This window comes from Eupeodes corollae, chromosome 2 (genome assembly GCF_945859685.1).
Source record: "Eupeodes corollae chromosome 2, idEupCoro1.1, whole genome shotgun sequence".
Taxonomy (NCBI): domain Eukaryota; kingdom Metazoa; phylum Arthropoda; class Insecta; order Diptera; family Syrphidae; genus Eupeodes; species Eupeodes corollae.
In genome coordinates, this window is record NC_079148.1 from 126900455 (window position 1) to 126921920 (window position 21466).

Here is a 21466-nt window from a genome sequence, read left to right on the forward strand (position 1 = left end):
ATGATTTGCAAGCGTTGCTCGTTAGTAAGTCTATTCATGATGAAATGTCAAAGCATACTGAGCATCTTTCTCTTTAACACCATGTCTGAAATCCCGCGTGATCTGTCAAATACTAATGCATGAAAATCCTAACCTCAAAAAAATCACCCTTTATTAAGATTTAAACAGAAACCTTAGGTATATAATTTCATGTCCTACCTTTTTAATGTTCACCTTTTTTAAATTGTTTTGGTACAAAACCGCCCACTCATTTTTAGAGAGTACTTTCTGCATCTTTCTGTTTTATTATCTGCGTAACAAAATTTATTTAAAGTCGATATCTCTACTGGACGACGAAAAAAACTTTCATACTAAAAATGTACGACCCTTGTATATGACCTGTCAATTTTATATTCACAAGTGTTGCAAGCTTTTATTTTGAAAAGTAGTTGACTTGCATAAAAAAGCCTAATGCTGTTACCATACAAATTATTGCTTCCCATTATTCAAAAAATTTGACCTTATAGAAGCTTAATAATTATTAGTTAAGCTTCTTTTACTTACCTTAGAAAAAAAATGCTTTATTCCTGTAGGAATAAAAATCAACTTTTCTTACTCTTAAAGTAAAACATTTTATAAATTTGTATTTTATTAATATAATTTTATTTTAATCTCATCATACAAATTTACAATAAATAACTTAGCATTTACAATTTAAATATTTTTGTTTTCTTTTTTGCAATTTTAAAACTACTATTTTCAGTTTGTAATTCGTTTTTTATTTAAGCTTTATTTTGAATTTATGTTTTTGATTTATATTTTTAATATTATATTTTTAATGTTCAACAAATTTAATTCTTTAATTTATTTAACTACATCATTTTAAAATTATTTTTTTTGTGTATATAGATTTTTCATTTAAAGATATATATAAATTTTATGTTTTGTCTAAAGATTCTTTGGTATATGTATGACAAATCTAAAACCATTTTGGTACAAAATAAATGGTTTTTCTTTTTTAAAATATAATTTCTTTTCTGACCAACATTTTTAGATAATACTTTTTTTTCTTAATAACTTTGTTTCATTTTATAGAGATTTATTTTTATAAAGATATCATAAGCTTGAGCTGTTTTGTTTTTTACACACACTGATTAGAATTTAACATTTTTTTGTTTCTTTTTTTTTCAATTGTACATCGAAACTACTAGAATAGTTTTAGTGTTTTTAATTATTTTTGTTTGATATATTTGAAATTGAATTGATCGCAGCAATCACAGATTAATAACAGACATACTTACTATGCTTTTTTATTTTAGTTTTGTACACGAAGACGGATGAATAGTATAATAAAGTGAATATGTATACATTTTACACGTGAAGGAGAAATTTGAAATTAAGTTTTTAGAATTGTTTTTTTTTTTTTAGAATTATATTATTTATATCTTTTCTTACTTTTCTTCTTAATAAAAGAATTTTGTTTTCATTCGAATTAAAAATACAAAATAAAACAAACATAAATTTGATAAACTAAACGTTTCGAAAAGAATAATAGTATTTACCCTGATAATCATGAGTTTTTAAGAAAATCTCTAATTCCTGAATTAAAATGTGTACATTATGAAATGAAATAAGTTTCAAGATAAAACAAAATATTCATATTACAAACTATAACCTAAATGAAGAATAATACTTTCAGAATTCCTGGCCCCTTGGACTATAATTACAAGTTGCAATATTTTTACAGGCTTTAAATGGATAAGACAGCAGGAAAACAAACACTAATACTATATTTTGGCTCACTTGGGTGTTTTGAAGAAAATAATATCGAAAAGTATTTTTAAAACCAATTTATGCAAACAAATTTTAAAAAGTACACTCTGGCGTATGCACACTTTTTATTTTACTAACTAAACACTTTATTTATTTTGACAGAAGATACTTGAGTGATTTTCTGGAGGCTATGATTTTAAAGTAAAGCAATAATAAAACTGCGAAATTTAGGGTTCGAGCAGTTAATTAATGTTGGGGAAGGGTTTGTTTGTGGACATTTTTGCTTAAGTTAATTTGCTTTGTTATTTTGTGTCGTGAATGCCACCACTTTAGAATGAATTTCAAGTTCAATAAAAAAGAAATTTATCATAATTTAATAATCCAACTTAAGTTTGAAAAATCAATTATGAAATGATTTTGTTTTTGTTATATTTTTTAAACTAATAGCTTAGTATTTGAAATATTGTTTGACAATAAAGAAACGTTCCTGCCGATACTGTCCAAAAATATTCTTCAAAGGAATATTTAAAATATAATTATGATATGAGTTTCATCAACTTTAAAGTGGTCGATTGGTTTTCTTCTCAACTATTCATTAAAAACGAAAACAAAACGAATAATTTAGTATCTTTTAATACATTTAAGTTCTTTATGTTTAAAGATTAAAAGGTCAACAAAGAAATCAACTGAAGCTTAAACAAGATTAAAATGACATGTTAAAATAAATGTAGGATAGTTTACAAGGACCCGGATATTGTAAAGACCTGTATAATGTTTTTTCCTCCCCCCACTTCCCTTTTTCAAAACAATAAAAGATACAAAATTACCATTTACATTTTTCATCGCTCGAACTACAGCATTAACTCCTGCTTTTATGTTATATTCCAATTGATCCTGTAATCTAATCCATTGTATTGGTTACATCAAGAAGAACATAATTAGCACTTCCCTTGCTGTTTATCAACGTCAAACTACGACTATTGGGTATGACATATGCTTGCGTGGACAAACCTATCGGACACATCGACTGTGAATTCTTGATGGGGCTCCTTTGTGTGTCCAATTTTAATAGTTTGGTCCATTCATGATGGTCATGTGGTGAGGAGTCGTCTTTGTCCTTATTCATGATGTCATGGATGTCCTCGTTTTCGAAACTCTTGTGGCTGTGACTGCTGCTGGTGCTGGTGTTGCGACGATGATGATGTTCCATTGTTGTTGTTGATGTGATTGTTGATGTTATCGATTTGGTTGTGTAGGTTGTAAATTGAATTACCCGTTCGGACTTGAAATTCAAAACTGTCTCCTTTTTGAGAAGATTCTTGGTAGATTCGGCTTGCCGTAGGCTTATTTGTTGTTTATTGCTCAGATCGGAAAGGCTTATGTTGTTTTTCAGTAGAATCTGTAAATTCTCGATGGAGTCCTTGAGAGCTGCCTTCTCGCCCATCATAAGGTCGTATTTTAGTTCGGTGATTTTGGTCTTGGGGACAAATGTTTGTTTGTTGGTCAAGGAGTCGGGTGTAGCATCACCACCACCAGAACTTCCACCACCACCACCACCGCTAACAATACCAGTTACTGTCGTTGTTGCAGAAGGAGTACCAGCTGCAGTACCAGTACCAGTAACACTACCACCACCACCCCCAGTTCCAGTCCCACTTCCTGCACCAGCTGAAGGAAGATTTTTCACAATGGACACATGTTGACTGCCGAAGGCTGTCATACTTGAACTATTCGATTGACTTGGAGTGATTCCGGCACTATATGTGGTTGTTCCGAAGGACGATGAAATATTATGCTGACGGCACAATGATTTGCGTCTTTGTGATGTGAGATTACTCATGTTGGAATTCATGTCAACTTCGTCAGCTGATATATCTTCAGAGTTGCCACTATTTTGGTTTGGTAGAATGTTTGCATTTGGTTCGATTGTGGTTTGGGGACTTGCAAGCGATGGTGGTTGCTTGCCCTTGAGGAAATATGTAACCATTGTTCCTTTGCCTTTGACGTTGACATTGCCACGACACGTAAGCAGATAGCCTCGGTGTTCTAATATGTTGAATGTTTCTTGGGTGACCTATTTTTTTTTTTATGAAAAAAAAAACACAAACAGAAGTTAGGGTTTGTATTTGAACTTGTTTCGAAAATGCATTATATTTGTTCTGAAAGAAATGGAAAGAAATATTAATATTTTGGGAGAGCACTATGAATTCATGGACGTGAGTAGGAAATTTGTCACTCTTTGTATTTATTTTGAATATTTAAAACCTCTACATACAGATGCTAGAATATTTAAGGTTAGAATTTATATAATTGATTGAATATTTGACATGTGATTCAGCTTTTAAAATGTATAGATTTTATGCAAAAGGCTAATGTTTGGGCCGCACAAAAATCAACACTGTTCCCACAAGACCGTTGACCTTCAGTTTATCAGTCTATGGAAACTTAAAAGCCATGACATTAAATATCAAAAAGCGGAATAGAAACTCAAACTACACTCTCAAAAAGGAAGGGATTGAATTGATTTGTGTAAAACATCATACCACGGGGTAGAATATTGAACCAGGAGTTAAAATATCAAATTACTGGTTGAAATCGAAAAATATTGAACCAAATTGTAAAATATTGAAGAACAGAATAAAATATCAAACCAGGCGACAGAATATTAAGCAAGTTATTGATATTACAGCTTGAAATAGTGAAATATTTTAGAAGATAAGTTAAATATTTTACAACAGGAAAGATTATCAAACCAATTAAAAGTATTAAAAAGCAAAGTATTGAACCACGAGGCAAAATATAACCAGTTGAAAAGATATTGAACCACGTAGTAAAATGTTTAACCACAAATTGTAATATCGGAAGATTAAATAAGGCAATAAAAAAAGAATACGAACTTCAAGGTTTTAAGCAAAAACTTATTAAAAAAGTGTCTTACATATAAAAAGTAAGTGATAGGTTAGATAAAAAGTGTTCAATTTGGTTAGGAAACACTTTTAACCAAAAAGACAAGTATTTTTTAAAAAACCTTAATCAATCTAAAAAGGTTACAATTTGAAAAGATTGCTTTTCTCAATAATTTACGGTTTATCGTTTCTGACAATCTGTAAGGATATTCATCTTTTATTATAGGACACTCTGAGAATTATGTAAAACCTCACAATGATGGTTGATATTCCTAGAAATTGCCCCCAAATAGATACAATCTCTTAGAACTATTGGATATTCTATTCCATCATCATTCGACATTCATGTATTATTCATTCATCCCTATAACTAAAGTCAATATTGTCAATAAAGTCCTTTGCATTCAATCCCCCTAAAATATACAATAATTCATTCACTGATGCTTCTTGTGCCCTATATTCATGTTTGAATGAGTATAATATAGAATCATTCAACTAAAACAATAGATGAAATTAACTTATCCATCTGAGGGGCATTTATATATTCATACATATATATATGTATATGTTTAATCAAATTACCTGAATGTGATCAATTAGACCAGTTGAATCCATGCGGGAGGCGACATTAACAGCATTTCCCCAAATATCGTATTGTGGTTTCCTAGCACCAATTACCCCCGCAACCACTGGACCAATATTGATACCTAAAATCATTATTTCTATATGTATAGTAGTTGCTCTATTATTGATAAAATTATATATTATGTTTGTGCATATGTAAATTAATTAAAATTATATAATACTGCGTCTATAGTATCTTTAAATTATTATGGTTAGTTTTTGGTTTGGTTTGTCGATTCGATGTTGAATTAATATTATGATGTTATGGTTGAGTTGTGGTTGATACTAAGTATTGTCGAAGTATCTATTTTGTGTTTATTTTGGTCAATAGGGGTTAGATACAACCTTTAAGGGGATCAAGATAAGACTTACCTATTCGCATTCGGAAATTATTGAATGAATGTTTATTTAAATCGTCGATTTTATCAAACAGCAGCAGCGCATAGTCTGCCATGGCAGTGACGTGAAGAAAGTTCTCCATGTCGCATGTGTTAGCGGTAAGGCCGGATGCTGCCATGTATGTGGCTCCAGTGCTTTTAATCTTCTCAATGTACCTGCGAAAGAGAACGTTTTTGTAAATAGAAAAAATGGACAATTATTTAGTTTTTACACTATATACACAAAATATTGGTGCAGGAAAAAAATGTGCTTAGTTTATTTTCCTAACTTGATGTCTCTGAGAAAAATTGTCTGATAAAAACTAGAATCTCCGGAATTTTTTCGAAAGACTATTGGATTGGATATATTTATTTAAGCAGAAAATATATTACATTGATATCTTAACCTTTATTGCACAATTTACAGAGGTACGGTATATAACTACCGTGCTACTGACAATAAGCATAAGCAATATTTTAAGCAAATGAATATGTAGACCAAAAAGATAGTGAAGGAAAAGCTTCTAAAAACCTTCATTAAAGGAGTTGAAACTAATGTTAGGCGGTGAAGCTTTAGATAGAACCAAGCTTCTCTCCGAAAAACTACTTTTTCTTATATTTCACTCTTTTGTAGAATTTATGTGAAATATTCTAAAATATAATGTTACGTTTCAAGTGGTATCAGCAATGGATGAATTACGCCTCATTTGGATAAACAAATTTAAGAGGGCATAAGTTGAAATTCAGCTTGAAGGCTGTTTGATTGTCCTTATTTTCGGCAGAACTCTAGGATGTCCCTAAGTGCCAAGTACGAGAATTTGCAGAGGTTATCCAAACAGCGCTTTCCAAGGGCTGGTATTCTGTATGTAGAAGTAAGAAGTCTCCAATTTCACCTCATCTTTTAAACCTCATGTAGATGAATTGATACCAATTACTGTCAAGTGTTTTTAGCTGTGAGGGTACCATTAAGAAGAATACTGCTTATCTAAGTTGTAACGTAGCACATAATTTTCTTTTATTTTTATTAGATGTATTAACTCGTAAAGGAGGTTATTGTAATCGGTCCGATTTGTCGAATTGAAACTTTTGAAATTTCTCGACGTTTCAACGTCCCTAGAGTCGAAATAAAAGATTTAATGAGAGATGCTTCTGCGTGCGTGAGTACGTACGTTCGCGACGATTTTTTCGTCGTCCATAGCTCAACAACTAGAAGAGATATCGACTTTTTTTTAAACAGATAATATTGCAGATAGGGCTCTCAAGAAAATTTCGTGGGTGCTTTTTTGCCGTAGCAGTTTAAAAAAAGGTGACATTTTTGGTTAACAACAAATATCTCCCGAACTAATGGCGCTAGAAACTATACCAAATATGTATATTTTTGAAAAACAATCCTATTAATGGTTTTTTTTTTATAAATAAAAAAAATGTTCACGTCGAATATTAACCCACACAAAACCGATCTGGTTTTATTTTCGAGGAGATACAAAATTCCATTTGTTAACCCTCCCTATATCAAAGGAATAAAATTAAAATTCTCAGACGAGGCTAAATACCTGGGTCTTGTCTTAGACAAAAAACTAAATGGGAAACGCAACGTACAGGAAAGAGTCAAAGTAGCTACTGTAGCTCTCTTTTCTTCCAAAAAAGCTATTGGTAATACATGGGGTTTGCAACCCAGAATCACGCATTGGCTATCGGCAATCAGGCCGATTTAAACGTACGGTGTGGCAGTATAATGGACTGCTTTAAAGAAAGGTATAAACAGGGATAAGTTACATAAAGTCCAACGTTCAGCTTGCCTATGCATAAGCGGATCGCTTCACACGACCCCGTCTGCGGCACTGGACACCTTGCTCTACCTTACACCTCTTGACATATTTAGCAAACAAATAGCTGCAAGCTCTGCTATTCGCCTCAAAGCTTCTTCGCAGTGGACTAACAACAACATTGGCCACTCCTTAATTCTGAGGTACTTAGAATCAATTCCAAAGCACACAGACTGCACCATCCCCCAACTGCATTTCGACAGAAACTTCCAGATTTCTATACCTCCCAGATCTTTTTGGGAGGATAGGACATTCTTGGAGGATGAGTCAATCCATTTGTAGACAGATGGGTCAAAAACAAAAGAAGGTGTTGGTAGAGGTGTGTACTCTGAAGGACTGAATTTAAGTCTCTCATTCCGCCTTCCCAATCATTGTAGCGTGTTCCAGGTGGAACTTTTGGCGATAAAAGAAGTCTTATCTTGGCTCAAAGAAAACGTGATATAAACATCTGCTAACCGTATTTTCTCAAATAGCCAGGCCGCTATCAAATCTCTGGACTCTGTCTCTGCAAACTCTATAACAGTCAATAACTATCGATCATCTCTAATGGAGATGGCGCAACAGTTTAGTATTCACCTTTGCTGGGCGCCGGGCCATAGAGACATTCCAGGTAACTGTAAGGCAGATGAACTCGCCAGGAACGGCAAGTACTGGCATACCAATCGCTACTTGTAAACTGCTGCTAATGCAAGACGCTGTGAGGAGGGCAGGCACCAGGTGGAACAACATCACCACGTTTTAAGTCACAAAAACCATCTGGCCAACACTGGATTTAAAACGTTCAAGGAGCTTGCTCTCTCTTAGCAGATCGCATATAAGCTCGATAATCGGTGTCATAACCGGACACTGTCTAATAGGAAAGCACGCCACGAGACTAGGCGTATTCTTGACTTTTTCGGAAGCTGTGTGGACGAGGAAGAGGAAGAAACGGTTCTTCATCTTCTCTGCACATGCCCTGCTCTAGCTCGAAAATGGAAGAATTACCTAGGAGAATTCTTCTTTAACGATCTAAACGATCTAAATCATATCGCTATAATCAGCCCCTCACGTTTTGTAAGGGACTCAAGCTGGTTCCATTGAGCTTAGGAGGAAGCCTCAGGATTCATGTGGTACTTCAATGGGCCATTAAACTGGCCTAAGTGTGTCGGTTTCCATCTAGGACAGCCACTTTAACCTAACCTAATGTAACTGCCGATGATGAAAATGTCTTATCAGTTTTGACTTTGAAGAGGAGGATTTTAATTTCCATCTGACCCTAAAAAGAACATTTTTTTAAGAAGAGTGAAAGACACTTCAATGGACCAGGATCTTTACATTGTTCAGATTAAATCCAATCTCCTTTTCAATCCACCGTCTGCAGTGTCAGTCTCTCATGGTTTATTATTAACCTTATTTTAATGTCTTAATTTTTTCATGACCGAAAAAGGCTCCCTTTTAGTTTTTGAATTTTTTCATCCGGAGCACTTCTTCTTTCATAAAAAATCGAATGGAATTGGTAAACACAATATTTCTAGGCCTCCTGAATTTTCATATTCGTTAGGTTAAGCCCTTAGGAAAAATATTAAGATGCTGAAAAGAAGACATATTTATTCAGTTTGATTTCCAGTTTACAAAGGGTCAAATCCTTACAAAGGGTAAATAGCTAAAATAAAAGGCATTTTTTAATTGATTAACAGATTTAATAAGATTCCTTTAGTTTTTAATATTAAAGTCTTCTGTTAAAAGGCACCAATTAGGGGAGAGAGTGAAAATATGTTGTCAGTAGTATCAGGAACCCTCTACTTCTTAAAATTCAGTCTCACTGCAACCTGTTTGCTCAAAAGTTAAAAGGTTGATAAAATGAATACCAAAGATTCTTAATTCTGAGAGTCGAACATCAGGATATTAATTTCATTAACCCACTTCAAAAGTTTCTACGCGTTGTACATATATAATGTTCTCAAAAGCAAGGAGTACATTCTTTACACTTTGATAACCTTCAAAAGTATAGGTACCTAAGTCAAAGTCCTTTAATTTCAATTTCAACAGACAAAAACTTTCGCTTATATAACAATCATCGCCTCATATAATTATATCAAAATGTATAATTAACAAGAGAGTAAACTTACCGAAATCTTTCGTCACTTAGCAACTCATCAAAATCAGCTATAATTTCATTTAACAGTCTTAAGCACTCAACTCCTTCATTGTTTGACTCAAGTTCAACGTAGAACTCTGAAAAGTTGGGTATTGAAGCAAACAGGATACACACGCTATCACATTGTTCGTGGTACAGATCCTGGAAAAAAAAACAAAAAAAGAAATATTGAACATAAAGAATTTGCAGGACATACAACTGAAAAAAAAACACCAAACCTCCTTAAAGACCAAAAGTAATTCATTCAATTGTATATAATGATATGATCCTGATGGAATCTCATATTACAAATGCAGACTGCAAATCATTTGGTTAAAGCAAAGCAAAGTACTTATCATGTTCATGATGTACGAAAACGGAAATACACACAATGCATCCTTAAGGATACACCTACTCGTATGTACGTAACGTAAGAGTACATTCAACTAAAGTACTCCCCAGTCGAATGCACCTCTTACTGTTTACACATGCAATTTAAATAAATGCATCGCACGTAATGGGATTGCAAGTGTATCATGCACATCTCTAGAGTGCACCTTCAATACGTACCATACCTACCGGTATCCTGGTTCTAGGACATAGACAACAACAACAAAAACAACAACAAGTTCTCTTTGTTAAGATACTTACGTCGATATTTTTATCCCTGCTCAAAAAGTGCTCAGCCACATGCACGGGAAGGATATTCTCCAGGAGTTTTCTATTGTACGCCTGTAAGTGCTCCATGTCCTCTTTTTCCTCTGCAAAAACCAGACAAAGACAGCAAAACAGAAAAATCACATAAAAGCTTCTTTAAACAGAATCACGTGCTTTAAAAATATAAATCTTTTTTTTTCTCTTCTATTTCACTGATGGGACATCATCTCTTATAGAATCTCATATTGCACTCACCGCACTTACTCACCACCATCCTCACCAATCTATATAGGTAAGTGAACAATATCCTTTTTCATTAACTTACCGGTGGCTTGCAGCTTCCAGATAAAATCCAACCTGTACGTAGCTTCCGTTTGATGGCTATGGAATATGAGGGCCATAACGAACGTCAATAGAAAAATTAGATCAATTATGTATCGAAATAATGTTTCCTCGTTCCTGAGAGTGTTCCAAGGATATCCGTAGGAGGTAGGTAGGTAATAATGAAAAAGGATACATTTTACATTATTTTTACTATGTGATGGTATGTAAGCAAAAGTGACTTACTCTAATGAAATGTGAATCCCCCGTTTCGAATAGTAACACATTGAATAGCCAATATAGAAGAGGCCCGCCGAAAGCAGGAGAATGATTTTAAGCAAAAGCCGGAGCACTTGGTAAATGGCACATGTCATCGTTGATAACAGAGTTAGAAGTAGAAAGGTCTGAAAGCCAGCCAATTAATGTGGAGGGGTTGAAAGATGATTATAATCAAAGTGAGACTACTTCCACTTACATTAATGACTAGGTAGTGATCACAGAGCATGACTTCGTTCGCCCCTTCCGTCCCATCGCCGACGACGTAACCATCACCACTGCTTCCAATAATGACACCATCAGATGTTGCTGATGCTGCTGCTGGTCCAATGGAGATGGAGGAGTTCTTTACTTCTGATGAAGAAGACGTGTCACTTAAGTCTTCGAACATCTATATTCATATACATATACACAACCAAAAGAAAATGCGTGAGGAATAATAAAAGATTAATTTGAGAGCTTTTTAGCACACAAGAAAAATGAGGACATAATTGAAGGAGTTTTTTTAATTACAATAAAAGTGTACAGTTCTTTAAACATGATTCTAAAGCTGAGATGTATTTAAATTTCAATTAGGTAGAAGTTTTTTTTCAAGTTAATTATTTTGGGTCTTTCGAGAAATATGTGAAGCTAAGAAGGATACAAAAAATCAGGCTTTTATTGCTAAATGTAGGAGAGCTGGTTAATAAGTCGTCTTTTTAATAAATGCTAAGGTTAAAATATTTGGTTTGTTACTTCCACAAAATACAAATTTATAGCTTATTGAAAGGGTTTCAAAATTCTTTATTAAAAAGTAGGTTTTTACAATTTGCTCATGCAATTATTTTATATATAATATTAAATTTTAGAATTCCTCAGAAGTCTAACATTAACTCGTATAATTTTATAAAGGTTAAAAATGGGGTTTTTTAAAAACCGATTTACCTATACAGATTAAACCATCAAAACGAACACAAAGGTTTCGGTGACATTTGTAATGTTTTTGAGAAGAACCTCTCTCACTGATTAAATTTCCTTGATTGTTTTTTCACCAGTGCTTATTTTCTATATTTTAACAGTTTCGGTAAAGAATATTTTAAGATTTGTTTAGGCCTTCTATCCTGATATTTCTGGATAAACTTATGATTGAAATAATTAAAAGCCAAACTACCGTCAAATGATATAGCTAAGGACCGATACTGCACTGAAAGAATCGGTTTATTGGATCCAGTCTTATGCTTTGTATCCTATATTTGAACTAACTATACCTGATCCAATCTTAATCTATATCCTAATATCTAAAATTGTCCGGATAGCGTCTGATCTCAACTATGGGATTCAATATTTCAATATCGGACACTTAAGTATGTTTCGATATCTATTCGTTGATTTGATTTTATAGAGCTTTTTTGTTGGTATGATATGCTTGGTTTTGGATCAGCGTTTTCATAAATTTGAAATCTTAAACTGTTCAAATAATGACGTTCTTAGATAAAATTATAAGAACTTCGTAAAGATCCGGTCACAGTTCAGCACGACTTGAGGCACATCGATCGGATACCCATACCGAGAATATCGAGATGTTCAGTTTCCTCGATGCAAGTGCCATTTATGGATAATGGCAGGGGGGGTATATTTCGCTTTAACGATACGAGACACCATTGCGTTTTCGAAGCATTAAATTCCATGTGGTTTCTTATTCCCCATCGTGCAATGCTGTTTAGGTCAGAATTTAATGAGTTTATGATATTTTGTCGTTGCAGTCACATCCGAAGAAGAGTGACATGAGTCTGAAAACGAATATGAAAAGCTAAGAGTACTATCGTCAGCGAAACAATGAATTGGATTAGATATTGCAGACAAGAGATCATTAATAAAAATGAGAAAGAGTGTTGGGGATAAAACAGAGCCCTGGGGCACACCAGCATTTATTTTGTGGTTTTCAGACTTGAATCCATCCAATAAAACTTGTATTGAACGATTCGAAGGTAATTACTAATCCAATGAAGGAGGGATTCATGGAAACCAAAAGCACGCATTTTCGATAAGAGAGTCTGATACCAAACCCTATCAAATGCTTTTGAAATATCAAGTGCAATAATCTTACTTTCTCCAAAACAATCTAAAGATTGGTTCCACTGTTCGGTGAGATGAACCATTTGATCACCAGTAGACCTATTGCAACGAAAGCCGTATAACGGTAATTAAGAAGCTTTCGATCTTCGAAATATTTCTTGAGCTGATAATTAATCAGCGTTTCCATGACCTTGGAAAGAAGGGACGTAAGTGCAATCGGTCGGTAATTAGACGGTGAGGAAGATTCGCCTTTTTTGGGAATAGGCTGGACAAATGCGGATTCCATCTGCACGGAACGAGACCTGAGGAGTAGGACAGATGAAAAAGCTTACCCCTCTCTCCCTTTCCTAGTGCTCCCACTGTGTCTACTTAATAAGGGTAATATATCCCTTTGAGTGTGCGCTTATTAAAAACAAAAAAAAATAATGACGTTCTTAGATAAAATTATAAGAACTTCGTAAAGATCCGTACAGTTTTTTATGAGCTCAGTTCTAGCTTAGAATTTTCACCAAAACTAACGAAGTAACGCAGGGCAGCTTTAGGGATTCTCTGTCAATTTCTCATTTTTTTCAACCAGTCAATTTGATATGAGCTACGAAATTCTAAGAAGTTTTCTTCTACTAGTTCTTAACACATCATCGCATTCAAGTTGCTGTGGAAAACTATTTTTTACGTAATTTGATAGTTTTTACAGCAATTTTCTGAACTCTTCAGATTAAAACCGGAGTTCGCTTCCAGAATAATTCATGATAGAGAATATCAGCTCCATCGTATACTTGAAAAATGTGTTGAATTAGAAATTATGCTTAAGCTCGTGCTTGGGTTAAGTAGAAGGAATAACCTTTGCCAGCTCCTTAAAACAAAACAAAAATTAAAATGCTCTGACACTGCCATCCGCAGGACTCTGTTTGCTGCTTTAACCCTTTTTGCTCATCTTTTCCTGAATAACTAATGTAAATTAAAAATTCCGACCAAGTCTACTTTGCATTTTTCTTCTTGTAATTATTCTCTTTGGTTAGAATACCATGAATGCATCGCACAGCTAATATCAACCATAACAAGATGCAAATTTAAACATTGCACTGCAGGGTTCATTGAATCTTGCCTCCATCTTTCTAGACTTTTTAATCGTTCAAAGCAAATAACATCCAGGACATCTCCATTAACTTTTTTTTCATCCTTTCCCTCTGCGATGCGTTTCTATTTCAAAAAATTGTTTAAATGAAAAATCTTAGTGGTCTTGCTAATCTGCTTCTGTGTCAGAAAAGTTTGTTTTTTCCTCCTCTTAGTTTTGCTTTTTATCTTATTCCTCATCGACTTCGACAAACATTTATAGGATTTTTTAGCTGTGATGCTGTGACGACTTTTTTGCTATAAAAAATGTGAAACTTTTTCCATTAAAGTTTGAAAAGTGTTTATATCACTTGCGATTGAAAAACGTGTTGGATGTTAACAAAATACTCACAAAAAAAAGGTCCTTTAGAATTTTGTTTTTGTTCAATATCATTTCCTGAAAAAGTCGATATGGTAACTAAGGTTTACAATGGTATTATGTGTTTTGTTCTTCCTTTTTTTCCGACACTCTTAATGTGTGCTACTCGAGTGTTTTTTTGGGGCAATTTTGAAAGTTAATCTTTGACATTTTCCACACTTCAAAAATGTACAGAGAGGGAACAAGGTGTCTTTATTTGGAACAACAAAAGGACGTTAACAAGAAGTCCTTAAATTGAACACAATTTGTTGTATCTAAGAAACAGTAACAAAAGTCACCAATTGTGTGTGTGTGTGTGGTACATTATATACAGTGAAGTGGTAATTTGGTCTTCATCGTGTGACATCCTTGTTACTTACGTGTTATTATTTTGTTCAAGTTGATAGAACTTTTCACTTTGTGACTTTATTATAAAGGAGATGACAGAATATAATATAGAGGCTTAAAGACGAAATTCTAGGGAGGGATATCGTTTGAAGAAATTGTTCAAGGTTTTTTTTTTTTGAGGAATTATGTATGGTAATAATTTTATTCTTTGAATGACATGTTGACAGTCTTTAAGTTTAATTCACATCGTCAGGGGAGAGTATTTTAAATAAACATAAGCATATGTTTATTAACTATACAATATTGTCATTGTGCTTTGACTGATGATGATGAACACATGAAAGGAATGCCCGTGCCCACGTGTTTTCAACAAAAAAAGTCAAGAGACTTGGCTCCTTTATTCAATATTAATATAAAGTTATAAATGTATATTCTTACATTTCAAAGAAAAAGCCTTGACTACTCGATTTCCATACTGACTGTGGACTTTGCTTGGATATCTATTGGTAATTGTAATGTCTATAAAATAGACAAGACAAGACATTAAGTGTCATTCACATCAAATGTTTATAAAGATTATTCTCAATTCATCGTTGAAGGATTTATTTCTTTTCATTGAAATCATTGCAAAACTATCATCTTAAAGAGACAACAAGATTTGCAGCACTTCTGGATGGAAAAGTATTTCCCTTTATAGGTTAAGCTTCTTGGAATTATGTACAAAGATTTTTTTAATATTACATTGAAATTAAAACAAAAATAAAGAAAAAAAGATGACGAATTCAAAGTGTTTTTGAATTATCAATCGTTAATCGTTTTTTTGGCGTAAGGAAAGATTTATACTGAACTTAAAACTGTTACTAGTAAATTTGTATGTTTTTAAGAAATGCTACTTTAGAAGTTGTGGAAATATTAAATCTGGTATATATTTTTGAATATGCTTTATCTAAACGCATTAGAAGTTTTGAAATTTGTTTACCGGCGAACTCTGTTCCGCCTTAAAGGCATGAATAAGTAGATTTTTGAATTTTATATTTTTCTTTTTATAAGAAAAAAACAAAACAAAAAACCAAGTACCTACAATTATCATTCATTATTTTCTAAATAGGTTGGTTTTTACTTAAGTAACTTGTGATACACTACATTTTTTGTTTTATTATGAGGTGCGAAAACAAATAACGCAGATGGTCTTCCGACCCGTGAACATGCTACATATAATTGACCATGGGAGAAATATGGATGTTCTAGATTCAAACCAAAAAAAGACGGATCGGAAATTGAAGTCTTTAAAATTCAAACGGCAGGTCGGTTAGGATCATCGGGATCCTCGGAATGAGAACTTCTTCACCTTTGAATTTATTGTTTATTAATTTTCTATAACCACCAAACGCGTACTGTTGCACAGTTTTGGTCGGTGATAAGCAATTCACATTCAAAGAGTCTAAAAATGCTATTGCATATTTGGAGGTTTCGTCTTCATTTGGGACGCAATCAATAGATTGGTCCAAGGATCTTATTTTGAATTATGTTGTTCAGGTCATCTACATCTTTATTCTTAGCCGTTAAAATATCTCTCTCACTCAACCATTCAATATTTTTGAAGTTAGTAATAATTATTGGAAATGATATCAATCCACTGGATTTATTGACAGGTACTTGACCATTACCGATTATCAGTATTTGCTTAGAGAAATGTTCACCGACTTCAGCAGATCATTAAATAATGCAACTCTCATGTTTGTTGTCAGCTACAGTTTCTTCACATAGCGCCATAGATTTGATGATTTGAGGCAAGCGTGTATGAGTACAATGGCTAAGGTAGCGGAGTCAACAATGGCAATATCAGTTTACCACTAAGGTATAATTCGGCCGTTTCTCCGGAAAACTTTAATGCACTACAATACTGGCAAACAACCTTCATTTGCCCAATGCGCTAGGATGCAAGCTCTATGATCATAATCTGCACTTAATAATTCTCTTGTTCTGCGTTCCAAATTATATATTTGTTGAGTTCTGTTGTTCGCTCGAAGATTTTGCATTGCCAACTGAGCCGTTTCACAGGCTGTGATAAAGAAGCACTAACTCGAGCCATACTTACGTGGCGGTGGTCACGTGCGATTTCTTGTTCTTTTTCTATCGCGAAAGATTCGATCCTCTTGGTCGCAGCATTATGTTTATTAAACTTCACTTAATTCACCTAAAAATGTATTTCACACCTCAAATTTTCAAGGAATCATTCCTAGACAAAATTACTTAGCTGTTACAGATGTGCAATTTGTTATTCCAAATGCATTTTTAGTTTACCATCTTTTAAAGTTCAATTCACTTTTCTGTCATTTGCGTTTTGTTATTCCAAGCCTGGTTCTTTTTCGTTATACCACGATTTATAGTGACAGACTTTTTATGTCAAGTCGAACGTAATTAACAGGATACTACTACCGTCTCCTCGCTCTAAGCTACCTACCCACATTTGGATAGCTGATTTTAAGAAGTTCTATTTGAGATGGTAAAAGAATCCACCTTGTCCCGCCGAAACTGCAAGCATGATGTGGTCATAAACGGTTCTTTGTTCTTCATTCATTAGTGGGACATTGCGAGCAACACTTGCTGCCATTTCTACAGTATTGTATTGAAGTTCACGATTCAATTCGGTGTCTATTAAATCAGATGCATTTGAATTTGGTGAATGCATATTCGAATGACTGAGTGGTAAGTTGTTAATGATAACGCAAAGAACCTCGATAGCAATCAATGTTTCTTTGTACATAGCGTCACTTAATACTATCGTAAGTTTGTTGCACCTTGTATGATGTTTATGCAACTAAACCATAGCAGTTAGGAATATAAAAAATAGATGAATTCTATTCTCAGGCCTAACGAATGTATAAGCGAAATTTCATTGAAATTGGTTAAGCCGTTTCGGAGGTGTACGGCAACTAACACTGTGACAGGCAAATTTTATATATTAGAAAGAATAAATCGAAATCAAGAAATTTCAGCTTTTCACTTAAAATCAATTTTTCTACACTTTCCAAAGTTAGAACATTTAGCATTTCTGGGACTTTAATTCCTGGACTTAGGTTTTGAAAAAATACTTGCGGAAGGCCATCTTTCTATAGCCATACTATTTGGAGAACCTCAGTTTTGTTTGCCCGATTCTGAAAAAAGGAGACCCTCTAAACTGCACCCACTATAGAGGAATCAGTCTACTTAACATCGATAATAAAATCTTCTCTGCCGTAATTATGTGAACGTCTAAAGCCCATCGTCTACAACCTGATAGGTCTTTATCAGTGTGGTTTTAGACCCGGAAATCATCTACAGGGACAAGCTAGATAGAGCCATGTCTAGTTTTGGCATCTATGCCAAACTCGTCCGTTTGTGCAGGACCATGGAGAATTCACGCTGCTCCATAAAGGTTGGAAACAACTTTACAGAACCTTTCGATGTCAAAAAAGGTTTTGGACAAAGTAATGCGCTGTCATGTGCTTTTTATAACATCGTGCTTGAAAGTGCAAAGTTCACACGTCAACACTAGAGGCACTATTATTAAAAAGTGTAATCTCAATGGAGCTTTTGTATTGAGTATTGAGGTAAAAAAAAATAAAAAAAAATAAATTGGGTGGCTCGTCAGTCCGTTGAGAACCAAGGCCTAGTGACTTACAACTCTCAACCATTCCTGTGTGCGAGTAATGTTGTCAGGAATGGAGGGGACCTACAGTTTATATGCCGACTCCGAACGGCTAATTTTGAGAGAGCACTTTTTCATGACATGAGTTACTCTTGGAGAATTTGTCAATTCCTCGCAAGAGGCAGTACCCGTGAAAAGACTTTAGATGGCATAGGCAGGGATCGAACCCAAGATCTCTAGCATGACAGTCCAAAGCACTAACCATCATGCCACGGGTAGTGAGTATTGAGGTAGAGGCGGCAAAAATGTGTTTAGCGGTTAATGAACGCAAAACTACGGCAAACGTAACGTCTACCTATTCTCCGCTATAAACGCAGAAAACAACACCACCACTGAAACCAAACGAATAATAACTCTTGCTGTTTCTTTGGGCTAAAAAAGAAATTGAGTGGCAAGGCCCTTTCTCGAAGGACCAAAGTGTCGCTTTATAAGACCTTCATCATTCCCGTGCTGCCATACGGTGCAGAAGCATGGACTATGAAGGAAGCGGATGAAAGCAGCTTGGATCGTTTCGAGAGAAAAGTTCTCGTGTGATCTAGATTCCGTATGCATCTAAGGGGAGTGGAGGAGAAGATGAAACGGCGAGCTGTACGGGCTGTACAGCGACGTAGACTTAGCCAGAAGGGTAAAAGTGCCAACGACTAAGATAGCTGGTTCACGTAGAGACCATGGAAACCAATGCTCCGGTCCGGAAGGTCTTCAAATCCATACACAGAGGACAGCGCAGTAGAGGAAGACCGCGAATCAGGTGGCGCGCACAAGTGTAAAGTGACCTCACACAAATTAGAGCGCGAAACTTGAGACATCTACCTGGGGACCGATCTAGATAGAGAAGTTTGTTGGTTGAGGCTCTAGTTCACACAGAACTGAAACGCCGCCTAAAGTAGGTATGTAAGTAAGTTAAGAGCTTATAAATATACGTTTAACATTTGAATTTCCTTAAAAAAATTGTTGACACATTTTTGACATATCGAGTTTCTAAAAAAACTGTTTCAAAAATCAAATAAAAAGAACAACGAAATTTATAAGCTTCGAATAATTTTAAGATAATATTTTTAGTCCTAAGAAAAAATAGAAAAGCTTAAAACCTTAATTCAAAGTTTAAATTGAATTGACCCAATGGTTTTGTCTCTAGGTTCAAGGACAGACAGATGGACGGGTCGAATCGGGGGACGAACTTTTTAAGACTTCCCTACCATCATGTCATGTTTTAAAACCTCGAGTTCGAAATTTTTTACGAATGCAATACTTGCCATATATTTCCTCTTTTTCGCAAATAAGAAAAAAGAAATTGGCTAAGCCAAAATATCTTTCAAACCAAAAATGCTAGCGACTTCAATTGAATTTTATATTATAAACTAACTCACTTGTTATATTCGAAATAAAATTTCATGACGATAAACAATGTTTTTGACATTTAGTAAATTTTTTAGATAAATCACATAGATTGTTTTCTACACCGAAATGAAATCCTAAAAAATACTACTAACCACTTTTACAACTTTATTTTCGGCTAGAATATTTTGGCAGTAATTGAAGATATTGGTTTTAAAATATGTTTTTTAAAACAAGCATTTTTTTTAGCATTTTAAGCAAAAGCCAATGTTTTTTTATAAAAATAAATCTGCAAAATATACTGCAAAAAATTATTAAAAGTTGATTTTCGACTCAAATCTCTCAAGGTATTGACTTTAAAATTATTTCGTTCTTCAGAAAAAATTGTTATTAACCTATGGTAATTCTCTTAGTTAAATCCAAGTGGAATTTCTGGAAAACTCAACAAATGTATTCTTAGTTGGGTGAGTAGGAATATAAGTAAAATATGATATTTTAAAAAGGGTTTCGTAAGTTTTGAAACACTTTTTAATGTTTAAGTATTGAATGATTGACTTATAAGAAAACAAATATATAAATTTTTGCTCTAAAAGCATTTCAAAATTTCGTATAATATGTATAATTAACGTTTTCCAACAAAAAAATGGTTTAATTTTGCTTAAGTACATTTTTGTTAAGTTGTTAACAAGTTTCTAAAATTATTAATGGTTGTTTTCTTAAAGTTTGGTAAAAGATAAAATCTGTTTTAAAAGTGTCGACAAACTTTCACGGCAACTGGAATCAAGGTATTAATAAAATCACAACCCTTTTGGGAACTAGAAACTACAATGATATAATTGATTAACATGTATATTTAAAATAAACTTAAATCAACTTGTGACTCCGAGCAAACAAACTTTATTTTTAGTCTATTTGAGAGTGTCTTGAGATTGTGATTGATTTAGGTTAGATTAGATTAGATTTGGTTTTTATTTTGATAACGTAGGCAATCTAAAGATTGTGATTGCTATTCAATGTAATTTAAAAAGAAATTAGAACTTTCTTATGTTCTAATTTTCATTAAAAATTACATCTTATATTTGCTTATACTCATTTATATCAAATAATTTAAAAAATCAAAAATAATTTTATACTTTACTTACAATTGACAATCCCGTAAGGAATCCAATCAGACTCACAGTGAAAAATCCAAAACACTGTGACAGCACTCGATTACTATGGATTTTCTCTGAAAACCCTCTCATTGAGCTTAAAGCCTTTAAACAGATAAGAAAAAAAAAAATTGTTAATAAAAAAAATCATTAAACTATTTTAAGTTTAATTTTAATTTTATGAATAATCAATAAAAATCATACTTTCACATTGAGATCATAAGAAGCGACTAAAAGAACTACAAATAGCAATAGGATAATAGCAGCACCGGTTGATAGATAAGTTAAATAATTTCTGAAAATATAAAATTAGTTTCAAATTTTAAGATTATCACATTTCATATATTTGCACAAATCCTTGCCATTAAAAACTTACTGCTTAAAAACTACAAGACGGATAGTTGTCGTCCCTATCAGGACAATAAAACTGCAATAGAAATACAAGCTCAGCATTCGATCCGGCTCGGAGGAATACTATATATATTATAACGGAGAGGATTTACGTGGAATAGAAAAACGAAAAACACATAAGTAGTATATGATAAATAGGATAATAACAA

The 21466-nt window shown here is 33.6% G+C and overlaps 1 protein-coding gene across 1 annotated transcript in view; it reads right to left on the reverse strand.

The window, feature by feature from the left end:
* Positions 1–789: 789 nt before the first annotated feature.
* Positions 790–21466, reverse strand: part of LOC129944004 (adenylate cyclase type 6) — a 117022-nt gene continuing 96345 nt past the window's right edge. The window contains exons 18-28 of the mRNA XM_056053128.1: positions 21283–21380; positions 21111–21201; positions 20898–21011; positions 11055–11246; positions 10826–10983; positions 10584–10717; positions 10253–10362; positions 9594–9763; positions 5655–5836; positions 5241–5365; positions 790–3826 (exon numbers count right to left, since the gene is read on the reverse strand). Coding sequence (XP_055909103.1) covers positions 2654–3826; positions 5241–5365; positions 5655–5836; positions 9594–9763; positions 10253–10362; positions 10584–10717; positions 10826–10983; positions 11055–11246; positions 20898–21011; positions 21111–21201; positions 21283–21380 — 2547 coding nt within the window. The 3' untranslated portion in view covers positions 790–2653. The remainder of the gene's footprint in view (positions 3827–5240; positions 5366–5654; positions 5837–9593; positions 9764–10252; positions 10363–10583; positions 10718–10825; positions 10984–11054; positions 11247–20897; positions 21012–21110; positions 21202–21282; positions 21381–21466) is intronic.